Below are 13385 nucleotides of genomic sequence, written 5' to 3' on the forward strand. Positions count from 1 at the left end.
TAAAGACGCATGTGTCCGGTTGCAGTCTCATGCTGCTTTGGAGGGGGTCTATCTTATAAAAAACGTGGTTTAGTCAGCGAATCCTGTAAAAATGGTTCGTAAATTGAAGTATCACGAAGAGAAGCTGTTAAAGAAGGTTGACTTTATAAACTGGGAGGTGGACAACAACCTGCACGAGGTCAAAGTGTTGCGGAAGTATCGCATCGAAAAGAGGGAGGACTACACAAAGTAAGCTAATATAGACTGTGTGGCTAACACCAGTAAACATTTTTATTATTCCATGCTTAGACAGAAGCATTAGCTTTAAAATGTTAAATAAATGTCCATGTAGCATGATTTATTTCCAGTGTACCGGTCAGAATTACAAAACGTTGCATTACATTGTTATAGAGGTGTAGGCTCATCTGTAATAACTGTTTTTCTTCTCAGGTACAACAAGTTGAGTCGAAACATCAGAGATCTGACTCAGAAAATTCGAGATCTGGATGAAAAAGATGGCTTCAGAGCCCAGAGCTCACATCGTCTACTTGAAAAACTGTGAGTTTCTAATATTCCTTATTTATCAAATAACACTGGCAACACCTGGGACTTTATACCATCATCTTTGTTAGCTAGGCCAGCTCTTTGGGTCAAACCAAGATAATCCTGTACCAGTACTGAGGATGATTTTTTTTTTATTATTATTATCTTTTTTTTTTCAAATAATGTGATAAAATCTCCATCGTACAAAGAGCCTCAAATAGGCAGGCATATTGATTTTATAACAGGTGAGAAGAATTGAGAAAAAAATATTTTATATGGTAGACAGAATTGCCTTGCCTAACATCCAGTAATTATAACCCAGGGACACATCAGATAAATTTGAGATAATTATGTAAATCTAATCTATACACACTCTTCTCTTTTCCAAAATTAACCTGCCTTGCAAAAGATAGGGTAACACAAGAACTTGTTGTCTATATTTAGTTATGTTTAGTCCTGTGATTGCATAAAATTGTTTTATTTTTTGATATTTTCTTGTTGCTGGGTGGTAAAAAGCAAAACTGTCTACTTACAATACTCGACTTTTAGCTCCAAAAAAAAGTAGCTGAAGCAGTGTTTGGTCACATGTTGTTAACCGTGGATATCCTTGTTAGCCTCGGTGCTGAACCTGCTCTGGAGAAAGTTATGTTTTGGCTAAAAGATCATTCTGTATCAAACTTGAGTCTGCATACTGACACTTATTGATCTGGGATCTCTGGGTTCTGTGGGCTGATCATGAGCTTGGCCAAGGGAGAGAGACTCTTGAAAAGCTTTTTCTTTCCTGTATGATTTTATACATTCATATAATGAAAGTTGTTAAATGCATTTTACTGATGACATCTCTAAACTGAGACTGAAAAACAACCTAAGCATTGTACTTGTGATTATATGATGCGAAGTTATGCATATTTACTGATTTAACTTACCTTTTCAGAGTAATCTAAATGTAATCCACTCTGTTTGATATTTTTGGACTGCATTACATCATCACAAGGACTTTCATACTCACCTCAAGGAAGTTTGAGTCATCAATATTCATTAAAGACAAAACATATAAGTCAATAGTCAAATATTAGTGCATTATCATTTGTAAAGGGATTACATAAACCTTAATTTTAACTTTCAGAGGCATTAATTTCTCCTCTATTTCTGCAAGTTCCTCCTGCAAATGAAGTTGTGCTGAGTTTAGTCTGTAGTAGACCGCGATAACTTCTTGTTTTTCCTATGTCATAGCTTTCTATTACTCTGTTAAATGTAATGATAGCAAACCTGTTCATGATTGAAGTAGGTTATACAAACTAAAGCCCCTTTTATGTTTGCCTGCTCACAAAAACTGTGGGTTGACATCACAAATTCATAACCAGCTTTGTGACTGGTTTGCTTTATTTACTTTGTCAACATTAGTAAAATCACATTCTTTGACTTGACTCTGACTTCATAGTTCAGGCCCCAGTTGACCAAAGACGGCAAGATTAAATAGAATTTTCTCACTCATTATTCTCCTGTCTGAAAGTGGTCTTCTTTTCCTCTAGGATTTTTGGGCAATTTTGTGATATATGTTTAAATATCAACACCACACCACTGATGATTTCTCTGTTTCTTCACTAAAAGGTACAGCATTGGCCTCATCCCCACCAAGCAGAACCTGTCCCTAACAGAGAAAGTCACAGCTTCTTCATTCTGCAGGTAGAATCTACTGTAAAATGTTTGTATTGAACACATATCACAACTTCTTTATTCACATTCACCTTTATGATTCCTGCAGGAGGAGGCTGCCCAGCATTATGCTGAGCCTGCGTATGGCTCAGAACCTGAAAACAGCCATCACATTCATCGAACAAGGACGTATCCTTCACAGCAGCAATTCAGGCATTTGTTTCAGCAAAATATCATGTTTCTCTAAATTATCTTGATAAGTTTTGTTCTGTTCATGTGTACACTGTTCTGCACCTTGACTCAGACTTAGATGTGCGTGTTGGTCCAGACATCGTCACAGACCCGGCCTTTCTCGTCACAAGGTTAGTGTCTGTACTATGTTTTGTCTTTTTTAACCTTCAGCTGCAAAGAGCCGTTCACAAAGGGATTTAACTGAAAAACATATCAATAACAGTATAGATAATTATGAGAGTGTCTTACTTCATCACATACTGACTGCCTTTTTCAGAAACATGGAAGATTTTGTCACGTGGGTAGACTCCTCAAAGATCAAGCAGCATGTAATGAATTATAATGATGAGGTAAGTCAAAGTCCAACATCCACTTACATGCACTATATTCTTTTACAAATGCTGATTTTAAAGGTCTGCAAATAAAAGGAAACTTTCAGTGTCATTTTTAATTATTCTATACCTAAAGCAACAGCATGTAGCTATAACAGTTTCAAATTTGATCTAATAGTTCAACTTTCAACTGGGAGAAAAGTGTTTAACCCACCTCCATATACCACCTCAGTTGCCCATTTTGAGCATCGTGTAACCTTAGCTGCAGGCCATGGCTTTCTTGTGAGAAGAACATAAAGCTTCATGGAAATAGTCTATACACCATCCTTCAGCTAGAAAGAAGCCAGGTAGCCCGTCTCAGTACATTTTGGTACAATGGCTGAGGACAAGAGATGGAGGAGGACATTAACAGATAAAGCTAATTAGTGTGATGCTAGCAGTGTCATATTTGCAAAAAGTCGGGTAATATAACAGCAGCTTGTAAATTAATTAAGCTCTTTAGCTTTCATAACATCTTTGCTGGCATCACCACCCCTTGCTTGAGAAACAATCCACATTGCCTTTAAAGGGGAGGCATAAGGCCGGACATGTACTTGGTTTTAACTACATGTGCCTCCATGTTTGTACTTTACATTCTACACATCACATAGTTGTATATGGTCTGGGCTCTCTGGTGCACCCTCTGGAGGTATCCTCCAAAAACATGTGTTGAGTAAAAGCAAGTATACTTACAAGAACACTTGTGATGAAACTGGACAGAATGCAAGGTAAAGCAGCGAGTATATCTTCAGCCTTAGGGTGGTTTAGAGCTGTACCATTGCACACGGGTCTTTGGTGGGTGATTAAAGAACACCGAAACAAACTTCTACACAATGTTTAAGAAAGCCTGGGTTTCAATGGGTAGTGAGCCTTCAAATTTGGGTTTTGAAATACAAAAATGTCATTCATAGTAGAGCAAAGCCAATGTTGTACAAACTGTGTTTTTTTTCTTCTGCAGAGGGATGACTTTGATCTGGTAGTGTAAGACCTTTTTGGCACCCACTCATCACCAAGGATCCCAGCAGAGTGACATGAACTTTAAAACATGGGAGAGGACTGTTTCCGACTTGGAATTGAAGGAGTAAAACAAAACCACCAAACGTAACCTGAGGAAGATGAGCAGAAACAACTTCCAGACTTAATTTTTCAAATTTAACATCTCTCTATCTCCAGTTTATCATCAATCATCCATCTCAAATATCTGTAGCAAGAAGTAAAAGAATATCTTTGTTTCGTCGAACTCTGCTCAGGCAACATGAGAGCAAAGTCTCCTGGAGCTCTTCTGCATAATGTGTACATTTGTATATTACCTGATACAGTGTTTCTTTAATAATTTAACTTAGGATATCTGTTCATGAAACATTTTATGTGCCATAAAATCAGCTGTTAAATGCAAACAGATTATTTGATAAATATTTATTCTTTCTAACAGGACATTTTTTACACTGTAAACATTGCAAACAATAAACATTCATTTAAAACAATTTTAAGACTTTAACACAACCTCTCTGTATGGTCTCCCCTCAATGCTAATACTCTGAAAAGAACCCTTTTAACAGTGTGTAAACATTTATTTACAATCAACTCCCTGCTCTAAATATTCCAGTAAACAGGTACATAAACACCCCATGACCATGACTGTATGTTAGTAAGGATGTCCATCTCCTTTTGTTGTACAAAAGTGAAGCCCTGCAACAGATGACTTAATATGCTAGTGATGTAATTTAGAGCCATGGCATCCATGTGCAGGAGGGATGTATGGCTGGTGGAACTATGGGATCGATGTCAGAGCCCCTCTGCTAACCAAAGCACGCATTAAACGTGCAGATCATTCAGGTCCAAAGACCTGATTAGTCAGAAAAATGAACACTTTGCATTAATCAGCCAATACAAACTAAAAATACAGAAATTACAAAAAAAATTACATGAATTTAAACTCAATAGTCTGACCCATGTCCCATTTGTTAACATGAAGGAGACTGGGTTTATACTGCAGCAAGTCAGCAGGGTAAGCTCTCAACAGTCAGCTGATGAGCGGTGCATCTTAATATACAATCTTCAGTCATGACTAACACAAACCTATGGCTCAGTCAATGCCGTACACAAAATATAACAAAGCTAAAGCAAAGAAAGATCTCTACCTTCAACAGCAAAAGAATGAGTATAAGGCACTCAGAAATGCAATAGTGTCACTGTAAATGCTTGTTTCAAGAATATACACCTCCCTCATGTCAAAGTGCTTGTGTGTTAGAGTCCATCAGAGCCACCAGAAACGCACATAGATGATGAGTGTGAGGAAGAACACGGACACAGCAGCCACTTTGGCGTACGTGGAACGGGTGTTGAGGTACTTGGCATCGCTGCGGTACTTCTTCGACAAGCTGGAGAGATTGCTGACTTTGGTGTTGATAGCTAAGGGAAACACAAAGGTTTATTTGACAAGCCTTTAATATTAGTGACTAAACAGAGATTCTCAGGGGTCACACAATCTTGATCTATACAATACATGGGAAACTGTTGAGCAGTTTCTGTCAAAGGGTAGCTTAAAATAACTGGTACCATTTCCTTCTGCTCTTTAGCATTTTTAATAATATCTATTTCAAAATTGATAAAAATTTCCTACGGGTTGTCCTTTTTCAACACAAGAACTTTGTCGGGCAAACTTCCACTATAAAGACAAAAGTATTCAGCCGCCTGTCCATTATAGAAACAGGGACTATCATGACGGTGTTCAAATGCATGTACTGTACTTGAATATGAAGTTGGCTCCCCTTTTGCAGTTACAACAGCCTCTACTCTTCTGGGAAGGCTTTCCACAAGATTTTTGGGTGTTTCTGTGGGAATTTGTTCCCATTCATTCTGTAGAGCATCTTTGAGGTCAGGCACTGATATTGGCCTGGCTCGAAATCTACATTCCAGTTCATCTCAACAGTTCTTGATGGGGTTGAGATCAGGGCTCTGTGTCGGTCAGTCAAGTTCTCCCATACTGAACTCAACAAACCATGTCTTTGTAGTTCTTGATTTGTGCACTGGGACACAGACATGTTGCATTATCCCTCCTCCACCAAACTTCACAGTTGGCACATTGCAGTCAGGCAGGTACCATCCTCCTGGCATCCGCCAAACCTAGACTCACCCATCTCACTGCCAAACAGAGAAGTGTGATTCGTCACTCCACACAACACATTTCTGCTCCAGCCCAGTACCGGTGTGCTTTACACAACTCTGACACCTGGCATTGGACTTGGTGATGTGAGGCTTGGAATCTGCAATGTTAGCAACTGTTATGCATCATGTTCCTCAGCAGTCTTTCACCTTGCTCTGTGATTTCTGCTCTGTGGCTGAGTTTCTGTTGTTCCTATACGCTTCCACAATCTAACAGTATCACTTACTGACTATGGAATATCCAGCAGGGATGAAATTTTACAAACTGTCTTATTGCAAAGGTGGCATCCATCATAGTACCACTCTTGGAGTCAGTGAGCTCTTCAGAACAACCCATTTTGTATCATAAATGTTTGCAAATGGAGACTGCATGGCTGGGTGCTTGATTTAATACTCCTGTGGCAATGGCTCTGATTGAAACACCTGAATTCAATAATTATAAAGTGTGGCCAAATACTTTTGTCCATATTGTGCATTTATAGATAATCTTTGTGCATGAAACAGTTTTTCTTATTCTGTGCATTTCAGGAAGTCACCTGTAAATTGCTTACTATACATTCAGTCCCCTCCAAAAGTATTTGAACGGTGGGCCTAATTTCTTTGTTTTTGTCTTAGACTGTAAACATTTGGGTTTGACACAAAAAGCTGGATACAGGACAAGAGATCAACATTTCAGCCTTTATTTCCAGGTATTTATATCTGGATCTGAGATAACTAAGATGGCTTTATTAGTAATGAAAAAACAAATTTTTAGGTGAGCAAAAGTGTTGGAACGGACAGACTTAAAGTAGATTAAATTGAATCAGACTTAATAATTAGTTGCAGATCTTTTGCTTGCAATACCTCCGTCAAGTCTGTGACCCACTGACATCACCAAACTTTAGGATTCTTCTTTGGTGATGCTTTTCCAGACGTTCACTGCAGCTTCTTCAATTGTTGTTTCTTTTGGGGGGTTTCTCCCTTCAGTCTCCTCTTTAGCAGCTAAAATGCTCTATAGGGTTTCAGTCTGGAGATTGACTTGGCCAGTCCAAAACCTTCCACTTCCTGCCCCGATGAACTCCTTTGTTGTTTTGGCAGTGTGTTTGGGCCATTATCTTGCTGCATGATGAAGGATCTCCCAATCGGTCTGACTGCAACTTTCTTTAAATTGACAGACAAAATGTTTCTGTAGACTTCTGAGTTCATTTTTCTGCTGCCATCATGTATTACATCATCAATAAAGATCAATAAACATGTCCCAGAAGAAGCCATGGGAGCCCAAGCCATGGCATTACCTCCACTGTGTTTCACAGATGAACTTGTATGTTTGGGATCATTAACAGATCCTTTCTCTCTCCAAACTTTAGCCTTTTGGTAAAGGTTCATCGTTGTCTCATCAGTCCATAAAACTTTGTCCCAGAATTTTAGAGGCTTGTCTCTTTACTTTTTGGTAAATTCCAGCCTAGCCTTCCTGTTCTACTTGCTGATGAGTGGTTTGCATCTTCTGGTGTAACCTCTGTATTTTTGTTCATGAAGTCTTCTGTGAACAGTAGATGGTGATACCTTCCCTCCTGCCCTCTGGAGGTTGTTGCTGATACCATTAAAAGTTGTTTTAGGGTCTTTCTTTACAGCTCTTACAGTGTTTCTGTCATCAACTGATGCTGTTTTCCTTGGTCTAACTGTTAGATGTCTGTTAGTACTCCAGTGGTTTCTTTCTTCTTCAGGACATTCCTAATGGTTGTACTGGCTATGGCCAATGTTTGTGCAATGGCTCTGATTGATTTTCCATCTTCACTCAGCTTCACAGTTGCTTGTTTTTCACCCATAGACAGCTCTCTGGTTTTACAGTCATGGACGAAAGTATTGGCACCCCTGGAATTTTTCCAGAAAATAACCATTTCTCCCAGAAATTGTTGCAATTACAAATGTTTTTGGTATACATGTGTTTATCGCCAACAACACAAAAAATCTGAAGAAAAAAGACAAAATTGACATAATTTTACACAAAACTCAAAAATGGGCAGAACAAAATTATTGGCACTCTCAACTTAATATTTGGTTGCACACCCTCGGAAAAAAAATAACTGAAACCAATCACTTCCTATAACCATCAACAAGCTTCTTACACCTCTCAACTGGATTTTTGGACCACTCTTCTTTTGCAAACTGCTCCAGGTCTCTCTGATTTGAAGGGTGATTCTTGTAACAGCAGTTTTAAGATCTCTTCATAGGTGTTCAATGGGATTTAGATCCGCACTCATTGCTGGCCACTTCAGAACTCTCCAGTGCTTTGTCTCCAACCATTTCTTGGTGCTTTTTGAGGTATGTTTGGGGTCATTGTCCTGTTGGAACGCCCATGACCTCTGACGCAGACCCAGCTAGGCTGACACTAGGCCCTACATTGCGGCCCAAAATTTTTTGGTAGTCTCCAGATTTCATGGTTCCTTGCACACAGTCAAAGCACCCAGTGCCAGAGGCAGCAAAATAACTCCAAAACATCTTTGAACCTCCACCATGTTTGACTGTAGGTACTGTGTTCTTTTCTTTGCAGGGCTCGTTCCATTTTCTGTAAACAGTAGAATGACGTGCTTTTCCAAAAAGCTCTACCTTAGTCTCATCTGTTCACAAAATGTTCTCCCAGAAGGATTGAGGCTTACTCAGGTACATTTTTGCAAACTCCAGTCTGTCCTTTTTTTATTTCTCTTTGCCAGAAGTGGGGTTCTCCTCTGTCTCCTGCCATAGCGCTTCATCTCATTCAGATGATGACGTATGGTCTGAGCTGACACTTTTGCACCCTGAGTCTGCAGGACAGCCTGAATTTGTGTTGAAGTTGACTGTGGATGTTTATCCACCGTTCTAACTATTCTGCACTGCATTCTTTTGTCAAATTTTCTCTTTCATCCACATCCAGGGAGGTTAGCCACAGTTCCATGGGTTGTAACTTCTTGATTATATTGCACACAGTGGACAAAGGGATTTCAAGATCTCTGGAGATGATCTTATAACCTTGAGATTGTTCATATTTTTCCACAATTTTGCTTCTTAAGTCCTCAGACAATTCAGGGCTCTTCTTTCTCTTCTCCTTGCTTGGTGTGACACACACAGGCACACAACACAAAGGTTGAGTAAAATTTAAGACATTCTAACTGGCTTCAGGTGTGATTGTCAGCACCTGTTACTTGCCACAGGTGAGTTTAAATGAGCATCACATGCTTGAAATAAAAATTTACCCACTGTTTTAAAAGGGTGCCAATAATTTTGTCCAGCCCATTTTTTGAGTTTTGTGTAAAATTATGTCAATTTTGTCTTTTTTCTTTGGATTTTTTGTGTTGTTCCAATGAACATAAAGGCAATAAACACATGTATACCAAAAGCATTTGTAACTGCAACAATTTCTGGGAGAAATGGTGTATTTTCTGGGAAAAATTCCAGGGGTGCCAATACTTTCGTCCATGACTGTATATTGTTTACACCTCTAACTATAAATGCAGTCTGGACAGGCAAAACCCAAATCTGAAACTGAGCGTAGACATTCAGTGCTGTTTATTGTGTGCATTATCAATGTAACAGGACACACCTGGGCAACAAAACACTAGTCAGTCACATTTTCACAATACTTTTGCTCACATTAAAAATGGGTGGGTTCAAATAAAAGGTGCTATCTCGTAGGTTGTGTATCAGATCCAGATGTAAACACCTGGAAACAAAAGTTGAAATGTTGATCTCTAGTCTCATATTCATCTTTTGATGTCAAACCCAAATGTTTTCAGTCTACAGCAAAGGAATTGGCCTCACCATTCCAATACTTTTGAAGGGGATTGTATTTCATGATAATGAACATGTATTTTGTGTTATTACAAAAATCTTACAATAAAATGCAATCGAACAGCAACAAAATTTTGTTGGGGGAAAATACAATTGACTGACTCCTCTATTTCAACAGTTATTGTATCCCAAGCAATCTGTGCCCGTATCCTGGTTAACACTTACCAGAAAGAGCTTCTCCTCTCTGCAGAACTTCCTCAATATTTACCACCATGATTCGCTGCACATCCTGCAGCTCCTTGTTAATACTGCCCAAGTTCCTCCTGGCCCTGCTGTCAATGTATGACTTCTTTGTTTTTTGGATGTAGGTGTCTGAAACAATATATATATATATATATCTTTTTACTTTATCAAAAATGAGTAAAGGCCAACATGTTTCTCGAATGTATCTGTTACAGAATAGTCTTACCAAATTCAATGAAGGAGTATGGCCTTGTCACTGTGGGCACTCTTTTCCCATACTGCTCAATGAACTCAGTGTGGAGGGCCTCCAGGTATGCAAATGCCAGCGTTTTGGGGAAAGAAGCCTCACAAAGGCACAGGTAGCAAACACCCTGTGCTATTACATAGCTGTAAACATGAATGGTGAGTTTAATCAAATTTATTGGTAATCACTGGATGAAAAGTACAGTAATGAAGTCATAGACTAAAACAAACCTTTTATAGTTCAAACTTTACATGTAAATATACATTTCTAAGTGAGCAACAGTACTTGTTACTTGTTGTTACTCACTGGAAGTTCATATCGCCGGCCTCCAGGGTGCAGCGGTCTGGGCTCTGAGCATTCAGTCTGCGGAACAGCTGCTTGGCTTGACTCTGGTACTGCTGGAGGTCCCTTACTGACTGAAATATGAAAGTTAAAGAAAAAAACCTTAAACAAGTAGAGATGAAAGATATAACTAGCATAATATCCGCATCAGATATTGGCTCAAAAAATAAACTGGTATCACTAGATATAAAAAAAATTCTGCTGATATTCACAATTCATATATCATTTTTAAATACTAGCTTGGATTTATGGACTATGTATGATTAATTTTATGGAATTTTAGGCAGGAACAACAGGCCTACATCTGCTAAAACCTGTTCCTTATCTCTCCTCATCCCTTAAACTTTAAAGTGTGTTTCAAGGACTGAAGTTCTAGGTCTGATGAACTACATTTGTTTAACAGCTATAATGAGTTTGTAAATGTCTGCATATCAGATATTGGCAAGTATCCGATATTGTGCATAAAAAAAACAACAACAAAAAAACAACAAAAAAACAACAAAAAAACAAGAACTGCCACACATGAAATTGTATGCATAATACCAGACAAGATTATTATTATTAAAGCTCCTGCAGGCTACCTTCAGTATGCATTCACTTTGGTGCCATCTGTGGATAAAGCAGTCCTCTATTGCTGGTTGTTGATTCTTGAGATAAAATATCCCCTGTTGACTTTTGACAGTGATAGACAATGCGTTCAGAAAGTATTCAGACCCTTCACTTTTTTCAATTTTGTTATGTTTGCAGCTTGATGCTACAGTCATATAAATTCATTTTTTCCCTCATTAATCTGTTGGAAGGTGACTCTTTGGCCTAGTCTGAGACCCTGGAACAGGTTTTCATTGAGGATATCTTTCTACTTATCCATTCAGCTTTCCCTCAGTCCTGACCAGACTCCCAGTCCCACCTGCTGAAAAACACCCCCACAGCATGATGCTGCCACCAGTATGCTTCACTGTTGGGATGGTACTGGGCAGGTGATGAGTGGTGCCTAGTTTCCTCCAGACATAACATTTAGATGGGAGACCAAACAGCTTGATCTTGGCTTCATCAGACCAGAGAATCTTGTTTCTCACAGTATGAGAGTTTTCCAGGTGCTTTTTTGCAAATTCAAAGTGTGTTTCATGTGTTTTTCACTGAGAAGTGGCTTTCATCTAGCCACTTACTCATAAAGCCCAGATCGGTGGAGGGCTGTAGTGATGGATGTTCCTCTGGAACTTCGTCCCATCTCAACACAGGAGCTCTCTGGAGCTCAGTCAGAGTGACCATCAGGTTCTTGGTCACCTCACTTACGAAGACTCTTCTCCCCTGATCGCTCAGTTTGGCTGAGCAACCAGCTCTTTGAAAAGTCCTGGACTGGTTGTGCCAAACTTGTATCATTGGAGAATTATGGAGACCACTGTGCTCTTTGGAACCTTCAGTGCAGGATAAACTTTTTGTAGCCTGCCCTAGATCTGTGCCTTGCAACAATCCTGTCCCTGAGATCTGCAGGCAGTTCCTTTGACCTCATGGCTTGGTTTTTGATCTGACAAGCATTGTCAGCTGGAAGCCCTTCTATAGAGAGGTGTGTAACTTTCCAAATCATGTCCAATCAATTTGATGTACCACAGGTGGATGCCAATTAAGGTGTAGAAACATTTCAGCAACAATCAAGAGAAATTGGAGGGACCAGGGTTAAATTTCAAGTGTTGTTGCAAATGGGTTGAATATTTTTGTCAACCTGATATTTCAGTTTTTCCTTTCTGATGAATTTGCAAAAATGTCTAAAATTCTTTTTTCACTTTGTCATGATGGGATACTGAGTGTGGATTAATGAGAGAAAAATGTAATCAGCTGTAGCATCAGGCTGCAACATAAGAAAATTGAAAAAAAAAATGAAGGAGGTCTGAATAGTTTCTGAATACACTGTATCAGTCACTGTAAAACGCTGCCATAGAAAATGAACAACAACAGAAGTTGTTTTGGCAGTGTCCTTTGTCTGACTCATAACCCACCTGGCATGGTACTTCACAGGAGCTTTAAAATGGCATACAGTCAATACGGTACATTTTACGGATATGATAAATAATTTCATAAATTTATACAAACGCTGATTATTTTCAATGGGAAATCCAGGTACAATAAACAGTCTACAGGAAAAAAAGAATAAAATTCTATCACCATTGCATTTTCAACAATAAAAATTAAATAATTGAAATACGGTGAGCCATAGCAGGTGTTTCGGTTTAACGAGTGACCGTGTTAACTGGTGACCATCGGCCGTCTGTGATTGTCGCAGATGTAGCAGACGTTGAGAGGAATGTGTATTAAGAATGTATCTTTAGTTTAAGATAAGTCAAATTGTCGAAATAAACGTAATAAATATGCGCTTGATGAGAAACTAAAAAAAGAGGCGTTTGCTAGGAGGGCGTATTCCAGTAACACAGCAGGTAAAACATATGGTATCGTTTGTTTAAACTAAAAAAAGCAATAGTTTGAAAAGTTACATATAATTATGTGCCAAGTTTGTCTTATTTACAACTAACAGAGTAAAACAAGCATTTTATCTTTTATCATAGGGTTCACTCTACCTATCTGGTATGACACAGTCATGAAACACTGGAAAATTAGGGTTTGGTCTTTACTTTAGCTAGCTTCATTCATACCTGCTCATCTTCCTGTATGGACGTAGCGAGCGCGAGACCGTCCGCCACACGAGCGATCATAGTCAGTGAAACCATGTTGTCAGAAATCAATAATCCACTGCTTCAGCCGTTGGCTTTCAGATGAACTGTCAACTTTCTTAACTTTGCGTGTTTCTGCTGTCAACTTTGATGATGCAGAAGAAGTGAGCTGTGCGGAAGTTCATGGTGCGCCTGTGAATCAGG

The 13385-nt window shown here is 38.9% G+C and overlaps 2 protein-coding genes across 2 annotated transcripts; one reads left to right on the plus strand and one right to left on the minus strand.

Annotated features, from left to right (window-relative positions):
* imp3 (IMP U3 small nucleolar ribonucleoprotein 3) lies at positions 1-4264 on the plus strand. Its single transcript, XM_041803192.1, has 7 exons — positions 1-228; positions 430-537; positions 2134-2208; positions 2288-2367; positions 2489-2540; positions 2687-2759; positions 3739-4264. The coding sequence occupies exons 1-7, from the start codon at positions 92-94 to the stop codon at positions 3763-3765; spliced, it is 552 nt and encodes a 183-aa protein (XP_041659126.1). The 5' UTR covers positions 1-91; the 3' UTR covers positions 3766-4264.
* sec22ba (SEC22 homolog B, vesicle trafficking protein a) lies at positions 4182-13376 on the minus strand. The gene is made up of 5 exons (XM_041803191.1): positions 13164-13376; positions 10483-10592; positions 10159-10319; positions 9915-10061; positions 4182-5192 (listed from the first exon to the last, which is right to left on the minus strand). Exons 1-5 carry the CDS (start codon positions 13236-13238, stop codon positions 5038-5040), a joined length of 648 nt encoding a protein of 215 aa, XP_041659125.1. The 5' UTR covers positions 13239-13376; the 3' UTR covers positions 4182-5037.
* Positions 13377-13385: the final 9 nt, after the last annotated feature.

The sequence above is a fragment of the Cheilinus undulatus genome, linkage group 13 (assembly GCF_018320785.1).
Source record: "Cheilinus undulatus linkage group 13, ASM1832078v1, whole genome shotgun sequence".
Taxonomy (NCBI): domain Eukaryota; kingdom Metazoa; phylum Chordata; class Actinopteri; order Labriformes; family Labridae; genus Cheilinus; species Cheilinus undulatus.